The 18957-nt window shown below is 43.5% G+C and overlaps 1 protein-coding gene across 1 annotated transcript in view; it reads left to right on the top strand.

Moving 5' to 3' along the window:
* Nucleotides 1–2827: 2827 nt before the first annotated feature.
* LOC106810447 (protein bicaudal C homolog 1-B-like) overlaps nucleotides 2828–18957 on the top strand; it is a gene marked incomplete at its 5' end in the record, with an annotated part of 21703 nt that continues 5573 nt past the window's right edge. Inside the window, 15 exon segments of the mRNA XM_014813805.1 lie at nucleotides 2828–2881; nucleotides 3470–3583; nucleotides 7100–7225; nucleotides 9139–9351; nucleotides 10166–10297; nucleotides 11086–11254; nucleotides 13905–13907; nucleotides 14519–14635; nucleotides 15181–15324; nucleotides 15744–15939; nucleotides 16437–16552; nucleotides 16821–16975; nucleotides 17222–17366; nucleotides 17545–17702; nucleotides 18371–18470. Of these exon segments, the coding sequence (XP_014669291.1) occupies nucleotides 2828–2881; nucleotides 3470–3583; nucleotides 7100–7225; nucleotides 9139–9351; nucleotides 10166–10297; nucleotides 11086–11254; nucleotides 13905–13907; nucleotides 14519–14635; nucleotides 15181–15324; nucleotides 15744–15939; nucleotides 16437–16552; nucleotides 16821–16975; nucleotides 17222–17366; nucleotides 17545–17702; nucleotides 18371–18470 (1942 nt within the window).

The following is an 18957-nucleotide window of genomic DNA, read 5'->3' as shown; positions in this document are numbered from 1 at the left end:
TAATTAATAAATTAATTATTTAATTATTAATTAATTAATTAGCTAGCCTACACTAGTTGTTTGGGATTGATTGTCAGTTCAGACGCAAAATATTGAAAGCAAAAGGTTATACACCATTTAATTAATTAATTAGCTAGCCTACACTAGTTGTTTGGGATTGATTGTCAGTTCAGACGCAAAATATTGAAAGCAAAAGGTTATACACCATAGATTGTTTTATCTGTTTTTATACACGTATATAAGCCGAGTCTGTTTATAGTTAGTGTTAGGGAGAAGTCAAGCCATTTTCAAGTAATCAGCGATTGCTTAAGCGATCATTGATTGCTTAAATGATCAGCGATGGTCCTGAGAGCGCCTGGATTTCGTCATGATGAATAAGCAATCGTCGATCTCTTAGGACTGATCAAGCGATCAATGATTGCTTAAAATAAGCGCTCAATGGTGCAGAGGATAGCTTAAATGATCGTCGATTGCTTAATAAGCAATCGGGACTGATCGGGTAAGCAATCGATGATCGGTACCCGATGGCTCATTAAGCGATCGATAATAAGCAATCGAAGATCGGTCCCGATTGCTTATTATGCCATCGATGATCGGTCCCAAGCAATCGATGATTGGTCCTGATTGCTTAATAAGCAATCAGATAAGCGATCCTCTGCACCATTGAGTGCTTATTTGAAGCACTCGTTGATCGCTTGTGGATTGCTTGTGGATTGCTTAAATTTTTGTAAGGGTATGCCTGTCTTCTTCAATTTATGATGTTTGGTTTCTATGGTTACTTATCATACAATTTGCGTAACAGAGGTGATGAATGCATTTAAGTACGCATTTATTTTTCGCAAATTTTCCCCTTGAAATGTGATGCTGGTTGGTGTGATTGCTCTGATTGTCTGATTTGGTCTGATTGGATCTGATTGGTCATTGGTTAACACCATTGTCTATGAATAGATGGCAGCACAATACAGTCGTAACGGAGTTGATAAAAATTCAGGACAATGGGTCTGAGGTTCACCCCTCTTACACTTATGGTCACAGGCGCATGAAACTTTGCTGAATTACAGTTGAAACAATAGCAACCCCACCCAAACTAGATTTCCCATCCCTGAATGATGACAACAGCTTCAAATCATTGGTGGAAAATTGGCTACCATGGGTTAGGACAGGGCATTCCGAGACCATCTGAACATTGAACTTAATTTTTTTTTAAGAAATCTCATGTATAGGAAATCCATTTTAGTGCTAATTTTTTACCATGATCCAAGACGTTCATCAAACAATAAAATTGTTTCAAAACATGGCAAGTCAGTGAAGAATTCTGACCAAGGGTGGTTAGGACAGCCATTTGCCCCCTAATCTCAGAATCACCCAGTTATCAAATCACTGCTTCCGTGTCTAGCTTTTATTTATAGCAATGGATGAAATGACGAGCAAGGACTAATTCAGACAGAGTCTTCCTTTGCACCAGCGATAGTTGTTTTTTTAGGTGTTCCCAGAAACCGATTACCATGCAAATTAACCATGATAGTATCGGTGCCCGCGCGTGCGTACATACGTACGGGCCTGCGCGTTTGTGTGATGTGTATGAATGATGATTCTATATAACCTGCTGTTCTTGCATGTTCAACTTTTCGTTGTTTATGATGTCAGCATGCAGGTGTTTTGCCCGCAGACATATACTCAACAGATTGCTTTAATTTTATTGACTCTCTCTCTCTCACACACACACATACACACACACACGCGCGCGCGCACTCGCTCGCCCATAGACACACGCTCTCACTCTCGCCTGGTTCGTCTCTAATTTTCTGCCTGCTAAAGAAACTACGCCTCAGGCAGCCAAAGGAACCCCGAATTAATTGAGTCTCAGGTAAACGCACGTAATCGGCTTGCCCGGCGGATGCGCGGGCCGGGCAGGTGCGAGAGACGGGCCGCAATCAATCGTCGATGCCGACAGTTGGCGGCCGACAAGCGTCTCCCTGCGAGGTGGCATGCCACCAAGCACGCATTGTTGAAGTTATCCTGTAAATAATTCGACGCTATTTTTTGTCAGTCTTAATAGCCACGTGTAACGCAACTCCGAGGAGGCGTGTTCTCGTGCTCCCGAGTTGCTTGACTGGCGCGTGTGCTGACAGTCTGGCATAGGCTAGTTAACCGCCTGCATATTTGATGTGCATATAATATGATGTGCATATTATAATGATGTGCTGTGCTAGTCGTAATGTTGTCTAGCCAGTGTATAGTGGGCCAATATTATCTCAAGGGATTATCTGAATGATTAGGTGCACTTAATTACACAGGTGCTCGAAATATTCCTCACCTTTGTGTTGAGTTCCAAGGACATCTGTGAGTTTGCTTAGCCGTGTTGCAGTTTCTGAAAAGTATTCATTGTGAATATGTTGCTGAATTATATTAGATCTGTGTAAGTGTGTGGTGAAACATGGTAAATGCAGTAATCGTAAATTGCAGTACTAGTTACATCTCTAGAATTTTTTTAGTTAGATTTGAACATTTCAGTTCAAAATTCAATTACTGTTTTAAAATTCAATTTATAAATATGTTGTCGATAAATGTCGGCACGCATGTTGTACGCGAAGATTCCAATTTGTTGCTCGTAATTGTTGTTACTAACGCTTCAACGTTAAATGTTCGATATCCTGTTTCGAATTCCCGTAGTTATACGTGAGATATGGATGCGGTGTGGAGCATGTGCGTGCGTGCTCCCTGCTGCGTTAAAAGTGGGCTCGTGTTAAATGTTTATGACTATTTTATCAACATGTTGCCCGATTGTACAGTACATGTCTGACGTTGGTTCTGTCTTGTGATGCAGGTGTCTATTGCCGGACAGGCTGAAGGTGTGGAAAGTGCAAGAGCCCAGATCCGGGTAAGCGATCAAATTAGTTGTTCGTCAGTGTTGTTCGTATGCCAACATTTATTGCTTGTGTATTAGTTTCTGTGATAGATGGGTTACGATCAGGAGTAGAGTAGAAGAAATTCCAATTATGTACCCGTGCTAATGATGGTACGCTGGCTGGCAGTACGTACTGGCTAGATTTCGGTGTCACACTACTAAACGCATGTGTTGCGTTAGCTTTTGTCATGTGATTTATCCTGAGGCATTCATTCTATGGTGAAACATAGCATTGCATACACTGGTGAAGCTAGGCATCTTCGCAGTGAATTCCTATGCAACATTGAAATGTAAACAAATTAAGTTGGGATGCCCGTGCCAGATCATAATTATAGTTCTGATTGGTAGCAGATGATATGTGGAAAAAGTTTCCAGGGACTTGCTATGCCATGTCCTCGCATTATGTGCAAATACATTTTTAGCTATTAAATTAAAGTGACATGCTCATAGGGATTAAAAAAAGACTTATAATACTTCATATTTAATGCTTTAATTAAACCGAGCTGTCAGGGATTCGATGTTGAGTCTCGTCGTCATGGCAACTAATTGCTTTTTTTGCAGCAATTGCTTCCACTGGTGTTCATATTTGAGCTGCCAGTTACAGGGGTACTACAGCCTGCACTGGACCCTTCATCTCCCACCGTACGGCACATCCAGCAAACCTATGACATACAGGTAACACGCCTGTTTGCAAGTGTATCAACCCTTCCCTTACAAAAATAATCTATAGGTTACCTATAGGTTTACCTATAAGACGGTCTATAGTAATCTATAGGATTCTATTAGATATCCTATAGGAAATCGTATAGGTAATCTTATAGTTTCTATATAATCTGTGACCCCTTATAATCCATGATCTGTCACCTTCCCACACAGTTTGTCATAATGATACACGCGTCGTGTGGAAAACGTGTAAATTACAATGAGAATGTTGCCTTTTTATGTTCATTAAACACCCATTACACGTTAAAAATCATTACTATATACGTGAATGCCACTCTTCTACATTTGCTTGTAATATTACCGGCACTGCAATTGTCACTATATATTATGCAAATATCAGTTTTCTATATAGCTTTCTGTAATATTACCCTTACAGCACACTTTACTGGGGATCTCACCATTGGTGCCCTCTACACCTGTCAGGACAGAGTTTGTCCCAGGCGCGGATTTAGGCCGGTTTGCACCGGTTTCCAGAAACTGGTCACAGTCTGGGTATCTTCAGAATTGACCCTCAAAATTCACCAGAGTGCACCAAATATAGCCTAATTTTTTTTAAACCCCCGGACCCCCCTAGCTGTGACTAGAACTATGGAAACTGGTCACCCAAACTCTCTGGATCCGCCCCTGTGTCCACTAAATATATTTTGGAGGTCATTCACACTCCCTATAAATTCTATCGTTGGTGGGCAGATCGGTTCTCTGAAGATGTGGAAAAATTTAACAACAGTTTAATTAACGGCATTTTGAACATGCAAAGGGAATTGTTGACGAATGCCATGGTAACAGTCGCAGCAGCTGTGGAAAACAAACTCCTAATCCGTGGAAGTGATTCTGGGAAACGCGTGCGTAGTTGTAAAATGCTAACTCGTGCAGATGTGTTGATCGAAGCCCATCATATATTAACACGTGAGTAGGACGAGCATGCTGCATGTTGTGAGTAGAAGGGTCGACAGCAGATGTTGATGCAATAATACTGACGACGTGCCTGGACAATGAAGGGAACCCATATCTAGCAACGAAAAATTCAGTTGCAAGTTCCTGCAATTGCGTTTCTTTCTTAGTTCGTTTAGTTTCGTTCTTTCTCACGACCCACTGCCATAGCTACGCTGCTCAGGTGAGCACGTTATTATGTGGGTGTTATAATGGAACGCGTGCCGACGACACGTGACCCATCATTATTGGCACGTGGGTGCAGATAAGGCACATTTCTTTGCTAATTTAGCGGTCCGTTTTACGGAGAATGGTGTTGGCTCTTTGGCTGTGCGTTTTGCTGTGCGTTTGGCTACGCTTGCTAAGTAGCAGTACACAGCATTGAACCACCACCACGGCAGTGTCTGTGCCTGCTTAATCAATCTTTCACTTTGACCGTTTGTCGAAGATTATATATAGACAATTTTTCTTGAGTTGATATGCAAGTAACTATAACTATAAACATGTCTTTCGGTAATGGTGAGGTTCGCGTCTCGGTGTGCTAAACAGAATAACTGTTTGTTGTGCCCACCAAAATCTTATCTAGCTAAATCTGCGTTAGTTCATGACCAATACTTCGTCTGTTTTGCAGTGTTATTGCTAAGACAACCATAGCAGTCGATGGGCAAAAAATGTAGACTCCCTGCTTGGTGAATAACTAATGACGATTTGTTACTGCTGTTGTTGTTGTTGTTGTTGTTGTTGTTGTTGTTGTTGTTGTTGTTGTTGTTGTTGCTGTCGTCGTCGTCGTCGTTGTCGTTGCTGTTGCTGTTGTTGGAGAGTAGTTCCCCAAAGTCACGCTCACTAACAGCAGTGATGTAGAATCATTCACCCATGTGTATTCCTGCTAAAGAATGTAGGTACATTCAAATGAAGCAGATAGGATATGCTCGCACAGAGTATACAAAGTAGTACTAAAGTAGTACCAAAGTAGTACTAAAGTAGTACCAAAGTAGTACCAAAGTAGTACTAAAGTAGTACCAAAGTAGTACTAAAGTAGTACCAAAGTAGTACTAAAGTAGTACCAAAGTAGTACTAAAGTAGTACCAAAGTAGTACCAAAGTAGTACTAAAGTAGTACCAAAGTAGTACCAAAGTAGTACCAAAGTAGTACTAAAGTAGTACCAAATTAGTACTAAAGTAGTACTAAAGTAGTACCAAAGTAGCTACTACACCTGCACTAGATCTTCATAATACGTTTTTCCTCTCCCGACCAGAAATGTTCTCCGTGTGTATTATTTATCCGTGTAAACATCAGATGTTAATGATGAGTGCACCTTTCGGCGAGTGCGTAAGCCTAAGGATGAAGTGAGCTATAATAGGCCACGATGGGGACGCTGTGTGTGGGTGGGATAAGCGCGTGGATGGGGAAGGAGCAGCTAGATGGAGCCGGCAGCCGGCAGCTGCCGATGTACATATCATTTGTAATTACAGGCAGCCTATGATGTCTCATCAAGTCTTTCTCCCCCCCTCTCCTGCATTCTTGTCCCTACGAACCCCTCAGCAGCCGGCAGAAAAAGTCGGCTCTTTTTATGCATTAGACAGTCAGCACAGCACTTTCTGCATCTGCGCTCTACCCGCGTTTTTGCTGCATCCAATTCGCATACATAATAAAAAATGAGTAAAGATTGCGTACCGAGATTAAATTTAAAAAGAGATTCATTCTGGCATGCGTTCAAAAGTCAAAATATAGAAGCACATCTTTAAAGCAACCAATATGCTGAAGTAAATTACAGATATTCTAGGAAGCAACAGCTATTACGTGAAAGAAAAGTGTTACTGTGGGATGTAGCCCTAGTGGATGTTCATGGTTACAGACAGCATGTATTTAATAGATCGATTCACATGTTTTTTTGTACATAGGCGTTAGTAATGTTTCTGGGACATTATCGAGGAATTTCATTTAATGATTATATATGACTGTCATGAAATCGACCGACTCTAGAAATAGTAGCTTCAAAAATTTCTTTATATAATTTTTTGCCATTCAATTGCAGCCACTACTAACCACTACTACTCTTAAGTGGGTGACTTTGTTAGTCTTACACTGGCAATATAAACCCATATATTAGGAGGCGACTGAAACAAATCGGGGGGGGGGGGATAAAGTACCCTGGTGAAGGTCACAACAGCACTGCAGTGACCGAGGTGGGACGTAACCTGGCCCTTTAGCCCAAAGTTCTACCCGTTCTCCTTCTTCTTCTCGGGTCACTACGCTACACTCATCCTAGCCACTGCAACACACAGGACCTGGCACGTTGGTTGAAAGCCTCAATGTCCCCAGGTCTACGGGGCTCTGGTAATTCCAGGAGATGTTCATAGTCTGGTACTCCCCACAGTCACAGTCGATTGGGGCATCTTCAAATATTCTACCCATTAGGTTATGCAACGTACTTGGGTACTTAACCCATCAAGTGCAAACCGTTTGACCACTGCTCATCCACTAACCCTTGCATCTTTTTTGTCGTTAATTGTTGTGTTGGTGGTTGGTGTGCTTCAGGTTTCTTTCAAGCCTCGAGTTGGGGTGTACACGACGCTAGTCATGGTGCGCGGTTCAGTCAACAATTCACAGAATGTGAAGGATGGTACAGCAGCGCTGCTAGAACATCTCACGGGCAGGAATGGCGTAAGTACACGCGCAAAGATGAATCTTACATGAATTATTGCTGCTGCAGCAAAAACAACAAGCATCGTTGTTCGTTTCCCTGCTGCCACCTAGTGTAAATTTTTTTTAACTGGCCATTAAATCATGTAAGGATTACTTTTCGGCTTGATTTTTAGCTCATCTTGACGTAGTCAGATGCAGCTTGTAGAATCGCATGATCGTCCGTGCGTCCGTGCGTCTGTCCGTCCGTGCGTCCGTCAACAGTTGGGCACAAATCTTAACCGCTCGGCGTACGGTCATGATATTCGGGACGTCGAGGGGGGGGGGGATCGTGAAAAGGACTCAGGATGACAATTTTGGGGATCAAAGGTCAAAGGTCAAGATGTGTAAACGGAGGGGAAATATTTCTTCCTTAACTTAAGGTATAGGAGGTAATACGGAATTGCGGCACAAATCTTAACGGCTCGGCCTATGCTCTTAATATTCGGTGTATAGTGTGATGGGCAGGAAACCCATCACCAGTGTGAAATTGGAGGTCACAGGTCAAAGGGCAGTGGGGGAAAGGTCAGACATCAGACATTTTCTGAGGACATGGTCTAACGGACACAGTGAAAAACTTTTTGGCTGACCTACCATTTTTATCACTTTATTGAGGAGCATGAAATGTGCTTTCCACTGCCGTGCGAAGAGTAAGTGTCTGATAACCTTCTGACCCTCAAGAGAAGGGTTAAACATGGATTACTGAACTGCCTCAATGATGTCACAGTGTTCTCATATTCATGGCACATCCATAATCTAGAAAGCCAATAAGCCTGGGTAGCCGAACGCCTACAGCACAGGCAGCCCCGGCTCAAAGGTCGTTGGATCGAATCCCATCAGATTTTTTATTATTTACCTGTTTTTTTTTAATTAACGCAAATATTTACATGATTTATTTACAACAATTTAATAACAACAAATAATTTTTACAACAATCAATTTAAAAAAAAAATAGGGTTAGGGTTAGGGTCACAATGCATCATAGAACAGGCGTTTCAGGCATGCGATTTGTATCAACCAATGGGATTTGGGAGGTATGCAGAATGCAGAAGGTTGCTGAAATGATGTGGACGCAACTGCGTATCTGCATATCTGCGCCTAACAAAGGTGTCACTACGCACGACTTAAATGTTACGTTTATAACCGTAGCAACAGACCTCAGATGAGCCCAGACGCTCTGCGGCTCTTGTTCAATGTTCATTGTTATTACTGCAATGTGCTTTCCTGCTCATGTGAGCCCAGCTGAAGCACAGATGCAATACTTTTATTTTATTATTTACCTGTTTTTTTTTAATTAACGCAAATATTTACATGATTTATTTACAACAATTTAATAACAACAAATAATTTTTACAACAATCAATTTTTTTTTAATAGGGTTAGGGTTAGGGTCACAATGCATCATAAAACAGGAGTTTCAGGCATGCGATTTGTATTAACCAATGGGACTTGGGAGGTATGCAGAATGCAGAAGGTTGCTGAAATGATGTGGACGCAACTGCGTATCTGCATATCTGCGCCTAACAAAGGTGTCACTACGCATGACTTAAATGTTATGTTTATAACCGTAGCAACAGACCCCAGATGAGCCCAGATGCTCTGCGGCTCTTGTTCAATGTTCATTGTTATTACTGCAATGTGCTTTTCGGCTCATGTGAGCCCAGCTGAAGCACAGATGCAATACTTTTATTGAAACACTGAGTTGTACAGAGCTCACCGCTAACACAGTTTTGATTCTACCGCTATGTCTCGTACACCCGTACATAGTAGACACTTCCCGCTTTTCCCACATATACTGGCGTAATGTGGGTATATAATGCATATAATATGTAGCATATACACCTGACTGTATGTAAGAAACTCCAGCTATTTTGCGTCATCTCTGCGTGGTTTAGCCGACGGTCCCGGTGAACGTGCAGCTCGAGATCTCACCGCAGCATCACCTGTTCGTGATCGGTCGCGGCGGAATCAACATCAAGCAGATCATGCAGCAGACGGGCGCCAGCATCCACTTCCCCGACCCGAGCAACATGACGCAGCAGCGCAAGAGCACGGTCTTCATCACGGGTAACATCGAGAGCGTCTGCGTCGCCAGGGAGATGATAATCGTGAGTGCGATAGTCTCATCGCCCCGAACTCTGCCGCATCTCGTTGTGGAGCTACTGCAATATATGTTATATATGTTGCATGTTATCAGGAGTTAATAATGACAAATGACAATTTTTTTAATCATTAACCCCTAATGTTATAGTTATGTTAAATGTTAAATGTTAAGTAATGTTTTATCGTACTCTCTACATAGAGTAATGGTGCTGCATGTACGCGAGATTAAAACCCATCAAACCGCCTTTCCTAACCATAAGTCAAACCTTAAACGTAAGTCTAACAATTACGCAGTGTAGCCGATGTGTGGGGAATTAATCGGCACCCACATTATGTTAACACAGACTGTAGAGCTGAAATGAGTTTATTTTTTCACATTGGGTTATAATGATAAAACTATCGTCGACTCGTAAGTTCATTCATACATAGTGTTTGCTGCAGTGGCAGTTGTTTAGAATTTGATTGTTTGATCTAAGTGTCAACCTGCGCATGTATTACGCGACATGCCGTAGATATTTCACTGTTATCCTGATAACATTTGGTTGATAGCAACCATGTATGATAGATATTACACTGTAACCTTCATTACTGTTAACTGTGTAAAAAATATAATGCTGTCACCCTAACAGCATTTGGCACGTAAACGGGGCAGGATATTATGGAGAAAAATATTTGAAGCACATTAGTGGGTACGAATTTTCTCTGTTATCCAGATAACTGTTGACCGTGTAAATGGGCACGATAGATACTATTATGTTATCTGACGCGCGATCTGAGCGAGCGGGGCGTGCGTATGACCTCTCTGTGCTGTTCTTGCAGCGCTACCTGCCACTCGTGCTCATGCTTGACATGAAACATGAGAGAGACATCGATCCGACCTGGCTCGCGCGGCTCATGGAGAAGCTAGATGTGTTTATCTCCGTAAAACCAAAGCCCAAAACCTCAAGCAAGGTGAGTGAAGGAGGAGAGCAGAGATAGAGAGAGAGAGAGGGGGGGGCAGAGATAGAGACAGAGAGTGAGAAGGGAAGTACATGATTCTACTACTGAGGAGGCAAAAGGACAGCAGGAATATGAGGGTCTATTAATAGGAAGGCAGAAGGTTCCCACGTTTTAACTTTCGTAATGTAAATTACATTAAACTATGGACATAGGTCTCGCATCATAGAATAATGGAGAGATGTTTGTCACGGAGTGTTGTCAGCGAGGTAGGTATCTGATTGGTTGTTACGTTCCTATTGAAAACTCACATTTTCTCTGAAACAGCACATTTTGATTGGTTGAGCTGGAGTAGCATGACGTGTTGAGATATTTTATCCTACATACTTGATCTTACACCAGGCTCTTACACTGTATCTTGTACACAGTTGAGACTAGACAGAGTGCACTCACGGAGAGTGCATACCTCCGCCAGCGACATACGCCATACGCCATACGACTGACGAACACACGAATAACCCACGATATACGCCAGCGTACTGACATGTAGACGCTGGGTTGCTGGCTTGCTGCTCGCTCGCTCGTAGCAGCCGCTCGTTGCTGCTGCTCGCTCACATGTACACGCTCGCTGGCTCGCTGCGCTGGCTGGCTGAAACGCTAATATCGATCGCGCGAACACACTAACACACAAGTGCGATCACATAACCTCCTCCAACTCCGTTGGGCGGAGGTAAATATGCAGTTATAATTTTTTTCTTGGATTTTGACTTTTGCGATCAGTTCTTTAACTCTTGCCGTTTCAGTCTGTGATAATCAAAGGTGCAGAAAAGAATTCCGCCCATGTCTATGAAGCTCGCTGCCAGCTTATCGCGGAAGCTGAGTGTGATATCCCCCAGTCGTCGTCGCCACCGATTCCGGTCAGCTTGCACACTAACAGACAACAACTTCTTGTATCTCAGCGGACTACAACACGCACATGTGCTGAGTCACCCTCAGAGTCATTGTCGCATTGTCATTGATCCTCATCACTCGACAGACTACAACACGCTGTGGTTGAGTACGATCGAGTCCATTTCTCTGTATGTCCTCCGACTGCCGACTTACAAAACACACTGTGAGTACCTCAGTCATCTGTCATTTAGCCCGCTACCACTGCGATTCACAACTGTGGAGTGATCTTCAGTCATTGTATTGCACCTACCGCCCTCTGGCGACTACAAACACATACTGTACTGACATACCTCACTCATTGTCATTGTACCTTACACTGCGGCTACAAACACGCTTGTGAGTACCTGCACGTCTTGTTCATCTGCGGCCTACCCGCTTGCCGGACCTACACACAACCACTCGTGAGTGACCTCAGTACATCGATTGTGCATATGTCTCCTACCACTGCGACTACAGCACGACTTGAGTACCTCAGTCATTGCTCATTGTTCACAGCTGCGCACTACAACACGCTGTGGTTAGTACCTCCCAGTCATTGTCCTGGGTACTGAGTCCTTGCAGCTGATGGTTCATTTGTCCTACCACTGCGTAACTACCAACCCAGCTGTGAGTACCTCGTCATTGTCATTGTCCTACCCACTGCCGAACTACAACCACGCCTGTGAGTACTCGTTCCATGTTGTCATTGTCCTACCACGTGGTCGACTAAGCACATGTGAGTACCTCAGCGTCTGATTGTCCATTGTACCCTACCACTGCGGTACCAACCCTCGTGACGCACCTACAGTTCATTTGATTGCCCTACCACCATTAGCGGGACTACAGCACACTGTCGATAGCTTACTCCATCAGTCCTTGTCATTTGCCCCTACCACTGCCGAGCTACAGGCGACCAGACGGTGTAGTACCTCAGCTTATTCGTTCTTGTTCCTACACTGACGGCTTTACAACACGCTGTGGTACCGTCAGTGCTTGTCATTGCCCTACCATGGCGAACTAACAGCACACTGTGAGTACCTCAGTCTTTGTCGATTGCCTCCTACCACTGCGGACTTACGGACACTGTGAGTACCTCACGTCATTGTCATTGTGGCCTACCGCTGCGCGTTACAACACCATGGGTACCTCAGTCCATTGTCCATTGTCATTGTCGACACTGCGGACCTACCAGCACACTGGTGAGTAACCTCAGTCATTGTCCTTCTGTCCCTACTCACTGCTGCACTACAACACGCTGTGAGTACCTCGTACATTGATCATTTATTTTCTACACTGGCAGGCTACTACACGACTGATCGAGCACCTCAGTGCATTGTCATTGTCTACCACTGCGACTACCAGCACACTGTGAGTACCTCAAAGTCATTGTGCATTTATCTACCACTGCCGGCTACAACACACGTGTGCAGTACCTCACGTCATTGTCATTGCCTACGGACTGCAGCTACAACACAACTGTGGAGTACCTCAGCTCATTTGTTCATTGTCAATTCGTCCTACACTGCCGTCTACAACACGCTTGTGAGTACCGTCAGTCATTGTCCATTGTCTCTACCACTGGCGACTAGCAAACGCTGGTGAGATACCTCAGTCAATTGTCATTTATCTGTCCTACCAACTCGCGATTGACAACACGCTAGTGAACGTACCCTCGAGTCATGTCATTTGCCCTACCACTGTGATACACACCTGTGCAGTACGTCGTTCATATTGCACTGTCATTCCCTACATGTCGCCGACTTACAACACGCTAGTGAATACCGCCCAGTCACTTGGCTTCATTAAGGTCCGATTGCTTGCCTACCGTCCATGCGGGCCTACCAACACGCTGGTGAGTCCTCAGTCATTCGTCAATTTTCTCATCGTGTCCCTACCACTGCGATTACAACACCGCTGGTTGAGTACCTCAGTCGATTGTCATCTGTCCATTACCACTGCGGGACTACAACGCACGACTCGTGAGCATACCTCAGATCACTTGTCATCTTGTTCTACCAACTGCGATCACAACACGCTCCGTGAGTACCTCGCAGTCATTTGTCAGTTGCCTACGCACTGCGTGCGTACACACACACTCGTTGAGTACCTTCCCAGTTCATTGTCATTAAGTCTCTGCTCCTACCACTGCGATTACAGAACACCGCTGTCGAGTACTTCACAGTCTCATTGGTCACTTGTTCTACCAATGTACTACGCATGCTTGAGGTACCTCACGTGCATTTGTCACTTGCCTACCACCTGCCGACTACACACGCACTGTGAGTCCTCAGTTCGAATTAGTGCATTGTTGCCCCTCGCTTGCGCGCTACAAACATCGCTATGTGTAGTTGTGGAGCAGTACCCTCAGTCATTGTCATTGTGACCGTACGCTGCCCGGACTACAACCACGCTGCGTGCATGTACCTTGAAGTCATTGTCATTGCTCATACCACTCGCCGACGAGTACAGACACGCTGTGAGTGTTGTTGTACGCTCACGTCCATCTGTCATTGGCGCGCTAACCGCCCTGCGGCCTACAACACACTGTGAGTACCTCAGTCATTGTCATTGTCCTACCACTGCGGCTACAACACACTGTGAGTACCTCAGTCATTGTCATTGTCCTACCACTGCGGCTACAACACACTGTGAGTGTGAGTACCTCAGTCATTGTCATTACCCTACCACTAAGACTGTCACACTGTGAATATTGCAGTGTCATCTCCCTACCACTACAACTGTCACACCATAAGTATTCGATTGTCATCTCGCTATCTCTCTGGCCGCCATCCATTCATTGTGTTGATAATGTGTCATTTTTAACTAGACTTTTGCTGTGTGTGCTATACTGACATTAATTCACAATATTACAAGCTTCATTAGCATGTATCTAGTTTACCTTACTGATTTCAGTGAGATGTTATCTGAATATTAGGTGTTGTACGGCGATCAGGTCCAGGTTTCAGCAGCACACTTTGGGGCTTTATAGGAAGAATTATTACTTTATATGCACGTTACTAGAAGCATGGCAGCCTTACCCCACTTCAAGGTTTTCGATGATTTTATACGAGTCTCATATGTTTTATTGCTATTAGAATTGTAGTGACGAGAAGGATGTTGAAATGGAGTTGTAATTTTTTTTAAACAAAGATTGAACATAGTTTAATATTCACGAGATGTAAGCACAATCATATAGGCTTAAGAAGCAACGATTTTATGTGTTAATTGATGGAAGTTTATAGTCTTTTATATGTGCAGGTACTGTTGCAGAATATTAACATTGTGGCATTCCACTGTGCATTACAGGTTTGATAGACCAGAATCTGTTGAACTTCTCGCCGCCATACCCACGCTCACACAGCCCCCTGAGCCCTCTACCTAGTCCTAACCCACTTAGCTGGAGCACGGCCTTGACTGACCATGGTAAGTCAGGACATATGCTACAGAGAAGTGAATGGAAGATGAAATGCTCTTCTACCATAATGCAAAGTTGGTTGGTGAATACTATTTTACAATAATAACTAAGTAAATGAACCAACGTGTATATAAAGCACCCTGACATTGACCAATGTTAGCTTTATGTGTGACGTACGTCCCAGATAAGATAGGACCCTGCCCAATAACATGAAGTACACGAAGAAGAAATATGTCTGTAATGCAGTTTAGTTGTGAGTGGAGTTGAGTACTGCCCACTGCGTTATCCATCTATGAGGTAACCATGTGATACTGCTGTCGAATTCATGTTGCTCCCAATTACATTACCTTCCCCACAACGTTGTCGTGTGTCGTATCACAGCTTTGCAAGAGTAACTCGTATTGCCCTGTGTGATGGGAGCTCCAGGGTCCCTTGACCTTTATGATTGCGTTAAAGTTTCGCTGCTGCTTTAGGCATCACTGTGGCACAAAAAGCAGAACATGTGAACAAATCGGTGCAGAGTGAGACTGAGAGTCTTGTTTTGTGTGTCTAGCGTATCCGGCCGCTCTGATGTTGGTGAATCCGTACAATCAGCTGAGGCTCATTGATAAGAACGGAAGCGGCGGCAGCGGCAGCATCAGCCCCTGCGAGAGCCCTGTAGATCGTATGGCCAAGATCAGCCCTGAGAATTCATATGGTGAGCCCTGAGCTACATGACCGCAACAAATCCATGTTTACGAATGTTTTGTGTAGTAGTGATACAATTAAAGAATGCATAATGTAAGAGCATCAGCACAATAACATGACCAGTGCTTTTTATTGAACTTTTTATGAGGGTCGAAAATCAGTTAACCTTCACGTAAAATTTCACATTCACAGGAAACTTTGAACATAAAATAATGTATTTACATTTATATTCTAATTATTTTAATTTTGTGGTTTGGAGTGTGAAGTGAGATGTTATGATTGGAAATAAAACATGGTGCTTGGGGATTAGATATATAACTAGGGTTTTGATAGGTGATAAGGGTACTCTGAATAGAGGTGAGGTAATGGTGGTGGTGATAGGATGTTTTGGTTGGGGACAAGATTCTGAATGTGTTTTTTACTGTTTAGCTGGAAATACCAACACGAACCGGGACAAGTCACTGGGGCTTGTTGACATGGTTCTACCCAGGAAGTTGTCGCCCGCAGATCCGATGCCTAGCAGTAGTGTCCTTAATGGCACAGCAACGTCACAAGCATCAGTGTTGCTGGATACTGCAGCCCACCATGCCAGGCTGGAGTATGCTCTCAGGAACAGATCATTCCAGTAAGCCTTTTAGCATCTCTAGTCATATGCACATGTGTCATATCACGTGTGTGTGGGGGTGTGCGTGCGTGCGTGCGTGCGTGCAGGCGTGCGTGCGTGCGTGCGTGCGTGCGTGCGTGCGTGCGTGCGTGCGTGCAGGCGTGCGTGCGTGCGTGCGTGCGTGCGTGCGTGCGTGCGTGCGTGCGTGCGTGCGTGCGTGTGTCACTGCACGTGCGCGTGCAAGTGTGTGGGCATCTGTGTGTGCGTGTAAATATACCTGCTTGAGCTCGTTTTATCTAGGAACTCAAGGTATTATACCCTGGTGTCTGAACGTAATTGTTCAAAAAACACTTTTCAGTAAGTGTGAGTAGCATAACTTGCAGATGCAGAACACCAGGCATGCTTATGGTGGCAGCAGTTCTTAGATGTAAAGTGCTACTTGCAGAGAATCCGTCTACTGTTATCTGAGCAATTTAGGTGCACAGAGGATCCCAAGTTTTCTCGTGTTGTTTCTACAGCCCACATCCCTGTGACACATCTGGGGTAGCCAACAACCAGGGTGAACATGACTGCACCGATGATCCGTCCACTTTGCCGTTCGACTATGAACACAAAAAGTTAATGGCAACCAAAGGTAAAAGGTTTCTTTTATGCTTTTAAAATAAAAAATTTTATTTATGCTTTTACACTGGTGTAAAGATTTAGAAATATAATGATTGACAAATTATTCCGATCAAGTCCATCCATAGACATTCTGCTCCATTGCTTGTAGACGTAGTTCTTAACCATGACCATGCTTTTTCTTCATAGCATCATCCTTCCCGCTTGTCTCACCATTGTTCTTACTGTACCTGCTTCTTCTTGCTGTTGTCGTTATGTTGTCGTCTTGCGTGTGTCCTCAGCGATGCAGAAGAAGCCGGTGGGATCTGAGTCGAGGACACCCACAGACACGTGGTCTGGTCTCGGTTTCTCCAAGTCCATGCCAGACGCAGTCATCCGCGAGAGACTAGGTGTCAAGGCGCGCTACAATGGACCCAGCATGGAGACGACGTACGAGGTATGCATACTTTCGTCTTGTAATTGCTTTTATGAATGGAAAATGCCAAAAATGCTGTGGGAAGATTTTTCAGGATTTACCTAGGAAAATGTCACCTGCTGCCCTCTGGTGTCACGTTTAAGTGTTGAACAGTACAGCTTGACAAACAAAATGTTTAATTTCAAATAGATGTCATTGTAAGAGAAATATGATATCGTTTTTATTTTAATTACACCTGATGTGACAACATTTTTCGATCTTTTGTAGAATGGGACTAGTGAGACAGAAAAGGAGAAAGATCCATGGAATCAAGAGACCAGCATCGGCAGTGGTAACCAGCAGCAACAAATGGGAATTTCGGCTGCACCCGGCGAATTTCCAGCGTGTCCATCTCGCCTGCGAAGGCGTAACTGTACGTCTTCCATCTGCATCTTTAAATATGGAGTAGATATGTACTTAGCTATTTCACGTGCCTGGTAATTTTATATGATACAATAAAGCCGGCACTCTTCCTAATATATTTCCTATTTTCCATTTTTCCATTGGGAAATGGCAATTCTACAATGAACCAAAAACGTCATATCTTGCAGATGAGTTCAGCTTGAGTAGCAGTAACTACATTGATAGTGTGACACTGCCCAAGGCTGGTGTATGGTCAATCGAGAACATGAATACCAAAGCTGACCTGCCATCATTACTTACTAAACTCGGTTTAGGAAAATACTCGGACTTGTTTCAACAACAAGAGGTATGCCATGTTGCTATCTTGTGTTACATTGATTAGAGTGAAAATGTAGTGTCAATCAAGTATCTCTAAGTTCTCTGCAAATTTTATTGGTTGCAACCTACACTGTGTCACTCAGCACATATTGGGCTTTAAGTAATTAGATTTAATAGAGTGTGACTATGAGTCCATAATTTTGCGACCTCTTACACACTTATATCTCAACAGATATCGTTAATGATATAACCCTAACCATAACACTAACCCTAATCCTAAGACTAGCCTTGACTGTAACCTTATGTCTAACTTATAGAAAACCAAAAAAAATAATATGCCACACAGAGTAACATACATACAATGGCACGAAATAATCCAGACCCATAGCCAGTCTAAATTTAATAACATTCTAAATGCTCATATATGGCTTTACCGATTTGAAATCGTAGCCATATTTGTGTTATTTGAGTGCTATGATTTAACATACAGATCCATGATTGATGGGTAGCTCTATCCAAACAGCGTTGCGACAAACGGTTTTAAGAATAATACTACTCACAAACTAGGGTTAGCTAAACGCACACGGGAAACAGTACCCGACAGCAGGCACGGTTATCTCTCTCAATTATATATTGTATTATGGCCGTAGTTTTCTTGACTGTGAATTGACGGTAAGCGTTGACGCGTTGCTACAGATCGATTTGACTACGTTCGTGACCTTGACTGATCAGGATCTCAAGGAGCTCGGCATCACGACGTTCGGCGCACGGCGGAAGATGCTGCTGGCCATCTCCGGTGAGTGCAGCTTACACGGTAGCGCGGCCGCATCTCGTAACTCCAAACTCGTTAGTATCTGCCCTCATTTGATGGACAATCTGACCTCATTTTTTGATGGACAAGATACGTTCCTGAGGTTTATCCACTGTATAACTCTTTCGATGAACGAGGAAGGCCATTGTGACGTAAGGCTTATGGATATGCTTTGCTTTGCTTAATGCCAGGTCGATGCTGGTAAGCCATATGGTGGCAGACATTTTTGCTAGATCTTTTTTAACATAAGCTTGATTAATTTGACGAACGATATAATTGGTATTACGCAGTATTTAGGGAACGAATTTTTTTCGTCTGTTAAATGGAAAACTCTTTCGAGAAGCTTCACCGAACAAGAAATAACAAAAAGGAAAACTATATTAAACAAGGTACATAAAAAAAACAAGTTTCTGAACCTCTCATGTGCAGGGCCATGAAATGTGACCGTCACATCTTCGGGGGAAAATCTACT

The sequence above is a fragment of the Priapulus caudatus genome, unplaced genomic scaffold, assembly GCF_000485595.1.
Source record: "Priapulus caudatus unplaced genomic scaffold, Priapulus_caudatus-5.0.1 Scaffold441, whole genome shotgun sequence".
NCBI lineage: Eukaryota > Metazoa > Priapulida > Priapulimorpha > Priapulimorphida > Priapulidae > Priapulus > Priapulus caudatus.
The sequence above is the reverse complement of the archived record's forward strand: the minus strand, read 5'-3'. Positions and strand labels throughout refer to the sequence as shown.